General features: G+C 38.0%; 1 protein-coding gene across 1 annotated transcript in view; it reads right to left on the bottom strand.

The window, feature by feature from the left end:
• NEK8 (NIMA related kinase 8) overlaps positions 1-12,145 on the bottom strand; it is an 806,012-nt gene that overhangs the window by 752,348 nt on the left and 41,519 nt on the right. Inside the window, exon 3 of the mRNA XM_044054419.1 lies at positions 10,707-10,939. Within this exon, the coding sequence (XP_043910354.1) occupies positions 10,707-10,939 (233 nt within the window). The remainder of the gene's footprint in view (positions 1-10,706; positions 10,940-12,145) is intronic.

Here is a 12,145-nt window from a genome sequence, read left to right as displayed (position 1 = left end):
AGGAGCTGAGGTCAGATCCGGATGATCTGTCTACTCACATGTTGAATCAGACAAAAAAAAAGACATCAGATCAAATGTTCCTGAGTAGTATTCTACATTCTTATTGGAAGTGGAGTTATATACTATTTGGTAATCAAATTATGTGCTAATTAGATGTCATGTTTTTAGCGTGATGTCCCTACTTTTCAAGGGCCTATGTTCCTTATTTTTATTGTCTGCAGGTTGAGAGGTATGAATATGCTACAGCTAAAAGATAAACCATGGGATTAACAATGAAAATCAAGAGACACTGAAAGTGTGAAACATTTCAGAAAGGATTTGGTTTGTTCAATGGAGCAATAGTATAGGGAAAAGAGAAAAGAAAAGAAAAGAAAAAAAGAATAAAATACCAGTAGGAAGGCAATACAGTTCACCAAAAAGAAAAGCAAGGAAAGCATAAAAATTAACAACTGTGGTAATAAAGAAGGAAGGGAAAGGTCCTTTAGAGTGAAAAGAGAAGTGAATACATCTTATAAGTTAAAACGACTAAAATGTTAAAGATTGAGATAAATCAACTATATTTGGCAGCAAAGCAGAAAAAGAAACAGTAAAGATGGATTTAGCATCAGTACAGTGGTATGGATATATAGAATGACCCAAAAATACCAATCATACTGAACAATTACTTTGTGTTTACTGTGAAACAGAAAAGGATATATCTTGCAAGGAGGTACCCAACAGACCTTTTATTGTATAAGGAGAACAGATTATATGCCCTGGGGGACAAAGTAGGAGTAAAATTCGTCAATATATGAAATTACTGGCAAAATAGTGCCGCATTTTATACATCATTGAAGTAAATGGTTCCTTATACGTACAAATACCTTCAAGCTTCACACCACAGCATAAAGGCTAGTGCAAATATGTGACATAATATTTATACCTATGAAGGATTTCCAAGATGGCTGCACATTCAGTAACAGCTTAAATTCTAGCTCTCCCAGTGTAAAAACAGAAACTTAGCAGAGAAAGCCAGTGGACTTAGATTTCTGGGCAAATTTCAGTAACTGGCTGGTAAGTGCACTGCTTGGATGCCAGGAAAAAAGAAATATAGATGACCTAAAAGAAAATTGGCTAAAAAAGGCGAAGGAAATACACTGATTGAGAAAAGTACTGTAACTATTCAGCAAAAGGTAGTGTAAGCTCCAGACATGACTTCTACTAACCAACAGGAAAGAATAAGGCAACTGCACACAGACCAGACAGAGTGTATCAACTCAATTAATAAAAAGCTGGAAAAATGGAAGAAGCTTTAAACAGATATTCAGATAAGGTGATAAAACTGCAAAACTCAGAGGTCAAAATGAAGGAAAGGCTAGCTGAATATATAGAGACTGCACAAGAAGAGATGTTTCAAAACATAACATAATTAAAGGACACAGCATGTAGAAAAAACCTGAGATTTTCTGCCGTACCCGAGAAGCTGGAAGGAACAGGCTGCATTAATTTTATGAAAGTACAAATAAGCAACTGGACTGGTATTCCATAACAGGAATTGTTAATTGAAAGATCACATCATGTGAATGCTCTAAACCTCACTGTGAGAAAACAACCTAGACCTTTAATAGTAAACATGCAATCTTATCAGCAGAAGGAGTTGATTCTGACAAAACTGTGGCAAAAGGACAAAGTACAAAAAATGTGAGAGACAGAAGAGTATTTGTGGAGAATGACTACCCATTGTACACCAGGCAGAAGAGAAGTAAATTTATTCCATTATTCGGGGAATGAAGTACATGCTGAGGAAGAAATACAAGTTTGTCCAACAAAAAGAAAGCTGTGAAACAGAATGAGATGCTGCTTATTCTTCTTCTGGTAATAAAGACCAGAGAGAGAGAGACTGTGCCAGTGAAAACTTTCCCAGTGTTTCAATGGAAAATGCTTGAGAGAGGGGAAAAAAGCATAAGAGCTGACTAGAAGAATCAAGAGTATGTTAGAAATGAAGCAGAGACAGGATTTGGGAGATGAAGATGAACAGAAATAAAATAAGAAAATCTGGAAATATTGGACTTTCTTGGACTGTGTTAAACTTGTAGGGGACTCTAAAGCATATGCCCTACTTCATGTCAATAATGTTCAGAAACATACTCAGGAGAGGAGAAGAGGCGGGATAAAGTTAACTGCAAGTACATTTCTTTCTTAATAGTACTTTCTTAGCATGTTATAAAGTACTTTTTTCAGTTATGTGTATTGGGGATACTAATGTAAATAGGTGCTCCTATTTTTTTTTTTTTTTTGCTTTGCTTTCACCCTTCTTTCTTTCTGCTTGTTCAATTTTAAGAAATCTGGGCACTGCAATGTATATATAAAAAAGATCTGGTTAAAAAAGCATGACAAAAGACAAAACTAGTGTGCTTTTTTCTCATTCTTGCTTAGGGGAAGACTGGGTTAAGGCCATTAGCTTAATCTAGTAACATTTTTTAAGAAAACACAAGTAAATGAAAAATAATATTTAAAATTTTAAGGCTTTTTTCTAGTAAACATTTTTTTCTCATGTCCCTACAAACAATCTGAAGAAGAGAAATGGCTTGGAGAAAATGTTTTCTGAAAGAATTCAAGTGTTTTCCCAGCTGAGAAAGTTATAAAGACAAGACAAAACTAGACAGCACTTATTAGAACCACAAGCTGCACCATGCATCTTAGCATGGATAACCTTTCTTTTAGGATGTCTGGCTGTCCGTTTGGAAGATTTGTTCCTATTAGGAGAGTAAAACTTCAATATTTGAAGATGTACATAGTTTTGTGTGTTATTACAAAAGTTAATGGGTTTTAGGGGGATATTTTATGTGTGTGTGTTTTTGTTTGAGGGTTTTCAATAAAACAAAAAGTTCTGTAAGATGTGACATACGTTCAAATGAAGATGACAAGAAACAACTGTATAAAAGATTAACCTGACAAACAGTACACGCATGTAACACAAAAGCTAGAACTAGACAACTAACAAAAAAACACTGTTGTATATAAAAGGTGGGAATAATAATTTCTCAACAATATGATGCTTTCTATAATGTCTTTAAACGTTAATGGTCTCAAAGATGAATACAAAAAAAAAAAGAGTAGTGAACTATACTAAAAATGTAAAGTACAAATACCTATGCTACAGGAGACACACTTGGAAAGAACTGAACATGTAAATTTGATAAAGAAAGGTTTTCAGGATGGTTATTCAGCAGAATACCTGCTGCAAAGGAGAGAGGAGCTCTTATGTTAATTGCAAGAGAAGCTCCAATAGTAACAGAAGAGGATAAAAAACACAGTAATGGTAGATTTTCAGTATTAAGGGGGTACTGGCAAGTGAGGACAATTACACTGGCATGTATTTATATTCCACCAAAAACTGCTATAATGGAGCTTGAGAAAATTTGTTGAGAAATAATCAGATTTCAGCAAGGAACATTACTTACAGGTGAAGACTGGCATTTGATTTGCAACAGTGAAGATGTGTCTGGGGGTGCAGAAGGGAAGTATAACAAATGATTGTATACTTTTTAAGAAATATATGAAAATATTTAGCATGAAGGTTGTGAATTCAGTATTAGGAGTTTGGAGTTTAATTTACATATTATTCCCCAAGATACAAAAACTGGGCTAGGCTAGACAGAATTTACATTGCACAGGAACATGCATTTAATTGAAGGTCTTGATATATACTCAATAACTGTTTCAGATCATGCACCAATAATAACTAAAATAAAAACACAGGGTAATGAAATAAAAATGGAACACTGGTGCTTTCCCACCTATCTGTTGAAGAGAAAGGAATTTAAGGAATGGGTAATGGAAATTATTCAGGAGCTATTAGTGAATATACAAATTTCTTCTGAAAATATAGCTAGGAAGTGGAGTAAAATTAAAGTGGAATTTAAAATTATGGTAGAAATAAAAGAAAGGGAGGAATGGTTTAGAAGTAACAATATTTTTTGGAGGGACTGATAAATATTAAAACATTGCAAAATAGGGGAATCTCTCAGAGCAAGAAGAGGAGCAAATGCAGAATGGTAAACAGAAAATAAGGGATTACCTTGATAATATAAGTATTTAGAAAGATTGGTCTTGAGCAACTGTTTTTTGATAATAACTCTAGAGCACAAAAACTTTTAGCACAACAACTCAGGCAACAGAAAGTAGAAAGGGATTTCACCAAGCATGAAGATAACAACGGATCCTGTAGAAGCATTAGAAATATTTTACAAATTCTATGAAAGTCTGTATAAAGCAGAGAAATATGGAAATCAAAAAGGTACAAATGGAAATGTTTATGGAAGAATTAAATATGCCAAGGTTAGAGGTAGAGGAGGCTCAATTACCAACAGTTAGAATAGGAGGAGATGAGATAAAAATGGTGATGTACAACCAATCTACAGGAAAGTCCCCAGAAATAGATGGTATTCCTATGGAAGTTTGGGAGCTAGCAGGGAAAAAATGATAAAGATCTGGAAGGTTTTTAACAGTGTTTTAAGAGGAGGAGAAGTACTAACATCCTGGAGGAAAGTGGTGGTAGCTGTACAAGGGTTTAGATCCATGAGATTGAGCTTCATACATGCCCATTTAAATATTTATGTGAATAATGGCTAAAAGAATTGCAAAAGTGATGCCAAAGTTGATAGATATGGATCAATGTGATTTTGTGGAGGGGAGGCAAGTATTTGACAACATTAACAGAACACTTAAGATCCAGAGGGAAGCAGAATGTAAGAAAATACCACTGTTGTTGGTGGGTCTTGATGCAGAGAAACCATTTGACAGAGTAAGCTGGTACTTTATGAGCAGAGCAATAGAAGTATTTGCATTCCCTGATAAAATTATAAGGTACATTAGGAGGATATATGAGAGATTGGATACGAAAATGTAAGTGGGTTGGATCCTCTCCGATTGAGCACAGGAACCAGACAGAGGTATCCTCACTCCACTTTGTTATTTGCATTATACTTAGAACCATCAGCAAAGAAAATAAGGGACTCAGAATTTCAAGGGTATAACTGGTATGGTAGTCAAGAAAACCTGGCTCTGTTTGTAGAGGACATTATTTTATACCTGACAAAACAAGAAAGAGGCATTACAGTGATGTGGAACACAGTTTCAAACCTGGTAGTCAAGAAAACCTGGCTCTGTTTGTAGAGGACATTATTTTATACCTGACAAAACAAGAAAGAGGCATTACAGTGATGTGGAACACAGTTTCAAACCTTTTAGGGATATAAAATTAATGAAGCTAAATGCGAATTGGTTTCGCAATTTCTATACTTAGGCAAAGTTCAAATGACAAATTCACCAGCTTAACAGGAACAGGCAAGCAAATACTGAGGGTAATGCTACTCAATGCTAGAAGTCTAAATCTCAAAATGCACTCACTCGAGGCACTCCTTAAAATGGAGAACATCGATATCTGTGCAGTGACTGAGACCTGGTTCAAGGCTGTAGAGAGCACCCCTGCATTACCAGGCTATAACTCATACCACACTTTTCGGCCATCTAACCTGGACCAGAACACCAAAGGTGGAGGTGTGTCCATATTCATTAAGGATATCCACATCTCCAGGCTAGTTGCGCAGCATAATACATCCGAGGTTATCCAAGGGCAACTAACTCTGGGCAAAACTGCAATCCAAATTGTAGCTTGCTACAGATGCCCCACCATGCCCCAGGATTCCCACTCCTCTTTTCTTGATACACTGGAAAGTATTAGGGTTCAACCAAACACCCTAATACTGGGCGAGTTCAACTACCCCACCATTAACTGGGAAAACTATTCATGTACCAACTCCTTCGCTCAACGCTTTCTGGAATTCATAAATTCCAATGCCCTGGATCAACTTATCCACAACCCCACCAGGGGCAACAATATCCTAGAGCTGGTCACCATCAACATGAGTAACCAGTGTTCCACACCAGAAGTCAACTCCTCGTTGGTCAGATCCGACCATAAGGTAATCACCCTAGAAATCCGCATCCCACCCACCATTAAGGAAACCATGGTAAAAAATTTTTCCAAAGCCAACTTCATGCTTACAGAAGTGGCGAACGTCATGACACCCATGAAGATGGACAATACAGTTCTGACTGCCGAATCCTACACAAATGCACTCTAGAAGCACTTACATGAGTGCATGGATCGTGCTATCCCAAACAGAACCAATAAGCTATCCTCCAAAAAGAAAAAGCCAATTTGGTGGTCCCCTGCCATAAACAAACTCTACAACAGAAGGAAGAAACTGTTGCAAGAGTAAAATCCCATGAGTGGAGTAGCTCCTTGGTCAGCCTCAGTAAGAAGCTGAGATCCCTTATAAGATCCTCCAAAGCTAGCTACGAAAACAAAATTGTCACTGATTCTAAGGGCAACCACAAAGCATTCTATAGCTATGTCAAGAATCTCAATGGCAACACCAGATCTGCTCTGAGTTACAGCACAACGGCACAAAAATTACAGAACCAATTGATATTGCCAACATCCTGGCAGATAGGTTGAGTGCTAACTTTACCCCCCCCCCCCTCACCCTCTAAAGGGCCCATATCTATACAGGAAGAATGCAGAGTCCTTGTAATCACATGTATGCAGGTAAAAGCTGCGCTCTCCAAAATCAGAAACACAGCATCTGGACTGGACAACATCCCAGGCTGCGTTTTACACGAACTTCAGAACGAACTGGCTCCCCACCTAAGCACCATGTTCAATCATAGTCTCAAGTCAGGATTTGTGCCCAATGAATGGCGCACAGCAACAGTTATCCCACTCCACAAAGGGGGAGCCACCACTGATCCTGGGAACTATCGCTCTATTAGCCTGACGAGCCTGGTCTGCAAGGCCATGGAACGTATCATCATGGAACTCATAAACAAAGACATTGGTAACCTCCAAACTCTGGACCCCACCCAGTTCGGGTTTGTGAAAGGCAGATCATGCCTTCTGAACCCGACTGACGTAGACGAGGGTAAGGTGGTTCACACAGCCTATCTTGACCTCGCCAAGGCTTTCAACACCATCCCCCATTCTGGAATTATAGCTAAACTCACTGAACTAGGTATAAATCCTTACATCACAATATGGGTTGCCAACTGGCTCACTGACAGAACCCAGACTGTAAAAGTTGCAGACTCCAAATCTGACTTCAAACCAGTGACAGATGGAGTATCACAGGGTTCATCTGGCTCTCCTGTTTGGTATCTACTTCTCTAAAGTACAGGCTAACACAGAAGGCCTCTGGCTAACGAAGTTTGCAGATGACTGCAAACCAGGAGCCATAGTAGAGTCCCCAAATGGTGTGGCCATCCTACAGAAGGGCCTCACTGAGACAGATGCCTGGTGTCAGAAGCATGGCCTCAAGCTCAAAGTGCATTGTCATCCCCTTTGGTAAAAATAAAGTACCCATGAACTACCACATAAACAGCAGTCTACTTAATGCCAAATGTGTGATAAAGAGACCTTGGGACCCAGGTGGACAGTAGTCTCTCCTTTGATAATCACATTGCCACAGTAATCAGGAAATCCTTCTGTGTGGCACACATCACAAAAGGGTTCTCATCCAGGAAAAAAGAGGTCATTGTTCCCCTCTACCTGGCACTCATTAGACCCATTATAGAGTACAACGCCCCTTTTGGAATGTACCTCACAATACATCTGGAGCTGGAAAGGCCACAGAAGTACCTCACAAAGAGGATTACTGGCCTCAAACAAATGCCCTACACTGACCGAATCAAAAAACTCCAGCATATTGCCTAATCCGAGGAGATCTCTGCCTAACATATAAAGCTATGTTAAACCCAGAGCTGTTGTACATGCTAAACCTAAAGAAATCCCAATCCCTCCGAGCTACTCGCTCTAGGGACCTAAACCTTGTCACCACAATAAACAAGACATGCTGGAGGGATAGATTCCTGTCCCAGAGATTTCTTATGTCAAGCAAAGTTCCTCATTAGCACTCTTCAAGAAAAATCTTGATGAGTGGATGGGAAATAGGAAATACACCCCGGGGATCACATCTGTGGCTCTGCTCGACAGGGGCACAGGAAATTAACTTTCTTGGGTGGCGTAAGCCCGGGAACCTTGTTGGCTAGGCTTACTTAGGCCCTTGGGCCGATAGGTTCATAGGTAGGTACTAGGCTATGATAAAATGAAGTATTTAGGAGTATGGATTAAAAATTATTCCTGTATGGCAGCTAAGGATATATGGGAAGAGGCTACACAAAAAACGAGAAAATGGAAGCTTTGTTATATGAATATGACAGTAAAATACAAGCAGTCATACACAGATCAGGCCTGTTTTATCAACCAGAGGAGAAGTTCTGGATAGCAATTAATAAAGAGCTGAAAGACTTTAACTGGGAGGGGAAGATGGCAAGAATCAAGTGGGATAAGCTTATTCTTCCAATAGAATAGGGCAGATTGGGATAACCTGACTTGAATGGGGTACTTCAGAACAACACAGTCAAGGCTGCTATACATAACACAAGCAGAAAACTATAATTCAAAGTGGAAAGAGATGATGATGATGACGACATGGGGAAACTGGGATTTTGGATGCACACTTCAGAACAATACAGTCAGGGCTGCTATACATAACACAAGCAGAAAACTATAATTCAAAGTGGAAAGAGATGATGATGATGTGGGGAGACTAGGATTTTGGATGCAGATCTTTATGGAGAACAACAATAATCATACAGAATATTATATTCATAAAGCAGAATAACCTATTCTAAGGACCAAGCCAACACGGGATTGGAGAAAGGAGATTCTGCCAATAGGGATGGCTGCAAGTAGGGATACAGAAAATAGGCAAGAGAGGGCTGGAATTTATTGGAGAAAACAGGCAAAGAAAACAAGGTATTGGGAGCAAATAACTAGAGAGGGAAAGATAATATCGGAAGACGCCAATAACTTATTTAGACTGCAGGTTAGAGATTGCCTTCCCTATCAAGGATTGACATCAGAGTATAGGCAAAGAGAAAGAAACAGGAGGCCCTAAATGAAAGACCAGCACTGTAGCATTTTTGGTAGAATCTAGAACAAAAGTTGCTGTTAAGAAAGGAATAATTGGTATAGCATATATAATATTGTATAAACTATAAGAATCAATCAGAGGAGGTTAGAAATGATTGGGAAGAAATACTGGATTAAGCAAATCACAAGGAAACAATGGCGGATATATGTATGTATGTTTACCAAATATAAAAAGTGTAGAAGATTTAGGATCTTTGCTTGGAGTTAGGTATTTTTATACCCAAAGTAGACTCGAAAGAATTTCTCCTCAAGCAAATGTTGGAGGTGTGATGAGGAAGAAAGAGGTAACTGGGAATATATTTTCTGGGAGAGTAATGAGTTAGCAGACTTTAAAAAGATTCTCTGCAGACTGCTCTGTCAGAGCTTCTGGGTGAGAAAATTGGTGCAAGTAAATGATTTTCTTGAGCTATGATACAGAATCAGAATTACCTAGATACAGTCTAATTATGATGGCTCACAAAAAAGCAATTACGAGAAAATGGAAATCAAAGTCTAAACAAACTTTACTAGAAGTAGCAAAGATAGATACAACAACTGGAATTGGGATCTTTAGAAAAGGGTAGAAGCAAATTACACAGGAAAAAATGGGAAGTGTGGGATCAATACAGAAGGAATGAGATTTAAAAGAAGGCAGGATTTGAATGAGATATGTAATGGTCGACTGACAATGACTGGATATATTGTAAGTGATGCATAATGTCTGCAGCTACAGTTGCATCGGCATGGTTTGTAATATATAATGTTTGCAATTGAGATTGTGTTGGCATGGTTTATTTTAATTTATATAAATGTAAGATTGCCTATGTCACATATTATAATTTAATAAAGATGTTTCTTGTTTAAAAAAAAACTCTTTACTCCAAGATACAACAACCTCAAAGTTAGTATATGTAGTCAACAAGGTGGGGGATGCACAAGGCATACCTCTCAACTTCTTATCGCAAGAAATCTAGAAAAAGCCAAAAATAATGGTGGGACAAAGGCCCCAAATTAGGGAGAAATTTTTAAAATTGCTCTTATAAACTTAGAAAAGTTTCTAGCATAAAAGTTTTTGTGTTTCCATGCATTTTTTGAATGATCTGAAGCCTGAAACTGAAGTGTCTGCCATTATTTAAAGAATTCAATCTCCATACATTTACCAGAAAATCACAAATTTTATGGGGAACATACCAAAATATGAGGCAAAAGTCTGGACATTCTGCAAATATCTGGGCAATTGAAAGTTATGGCATATGGTCAAAGTCTTCCTGTGCAAAAGCATTGTGTTGAGGTTTCTGTTTTACAAATGAAGTCATAAAGGATTTCCAACATTTTTATACATTCATTTACTTTTTGATCTTTTACATATTACTGCTTCTTTTATTAGGACAGTATTTACTGTTCTGTGTTATTAGTACTAAAATCTCAATATTTACAATTTCAAAATGACACAAATACATCATATCACAATACATACTTGGCCAGTGCTGAACCACTCTTTTTAGCATTACAACTCTTTCAGCTAGGACCTCATCCTCTAAGTAGTTGAATGCCCTGCCAACTTAAATAAAACCTGTAACTCATACAAAGTTAAATGTTTATTGCTTATCTCTCACAAAAAGCAACAATACCCTCTCCCAGGCTTGAGCAATTTTTTCCTCCACTGTTTTCCTCCGAATGGGATACTCACTGTATATGCCTTGCTCTTGCTGCTAAGGATCTTCGAGATGCCAAAATCACCAATCTTAACAATCATTTGATGCTTGTTGAGAAGGATGTTTTGCGTTTTCAGGTCACGATGCAGTATCTGTTTGTTGTGGACGTGGTGAAGAGCCAAAAGAATCTGTGTGAAAAAGTGCAAAATTGTCTCTTCATCAAGCAAGGAGTTGCAGCGCTTCTGAATGTACTCTGCCAGTGTACCTCCTGCAAAGCAAATCAAATAAAGGCAATTACTTACTCTTTAAAACAGGAAACAAACTTAGCTGTGAGACTGTGGTTTCTAGAAATGTCCCAAGAGAAGTTTACATATCACCCGTTATTAAAACTGGCACTTCAGTAATTTTACTGGCTCTCTGATTCCCAGGTTTCAGAGATAAGGTGATGAAAACTCAATGTAGTATCCTGAAAACATAAATGCACTGTATTGTAGTTATTTTTCCTTTAACAAAAAATGTTGTTAATGCTATTAATCTTCCCTTCTTCACCCATTAAAAAAATCAGCACATTCCAATTACCTGGATCTAGTGTTGAAGTGTTCATATTACGTTCATAGGTTAGTACTAAGCTAACTGCTCTTGCGAGCCATTTTAGGCCTAGCCAATTATCCCTTGTGAGACTCGAACCCTGCACCTTGTGTTTGTAAGGCAAACACCTTAACCATTAGGCCACCCTCCCAACTATGTTCAAAGTATGTGTATTAATGGGCCAGGCTATTCAGAAACATAAGCATAAATGCAATATGCACACTATTTTAGTATGTCACCATTTATTGTTATGATTCATAAACATGGAACATAGTATTGAAGCATAGCAACAGAAGCCAGTCAATTTCTATGAATGGCATACAGGTGCACACACTGAGTAGTGGTGTATTGTTTCATACCGGTATTCCCAATGGGAGAAAAGTATTGTACAGTAGTGCCTGTGCCACAGGGAACTCTGATGCTATAAGTTGTTTCTTCCCCTAAAATGTAAAGTTTTTTTTTTTTTTTTTTATGCAGAGTTGATTGCTCTGTATGCTGAAAAAAATATCAGTATGGAAAGGGGATTCCCTGCAGTGATAGGTGTAATGCCAACAGAATGTATTCAGTTGAAGTTGTGCGAATTATCCCATCAGGACCACTCAGTACACAGGTGGTGCTGTATTTCTGAACTGTGTATGATATGGGGTGGGAAGCCAGCTGTATGTGTATCCATGCACAGAGAACTATAGCTATACAATGAGGTAAGGCTGTGGATTGTGATTTACCTCACAGTGTGCTTGTGTCTATGAATCACATTTTATTATTTATTTTATTTTACATTTGTTTACCGGGAAAGTCCAACTTGACACAAGTCCTTTTTCAGCGGAGGCCCAAGGAGAAAAGCTCCACCTAAAATAAGCAAGGTCTAACTAAGATTCAAGTACAA

Source organism: Protopterus annectens, chromosome 13.part0, assembly GCF_019279795.1.
Source record: "Protopterus annectens isolate FY-2018-M chromosome 13.part0, PAN1.0, whole genome shotgun sequence".
Taxonomy (NCBI): domain Eukaryota; kingdom Metazoa; phylum Chordata; order Ceratodontiformes; family Protopteridae; genus Protopterus; species Protopterus annectens.
Note: the sequence above shows the minus strand (reverse complement) of the source record. Positions and strands in the feature narration are given on the sequence as shown.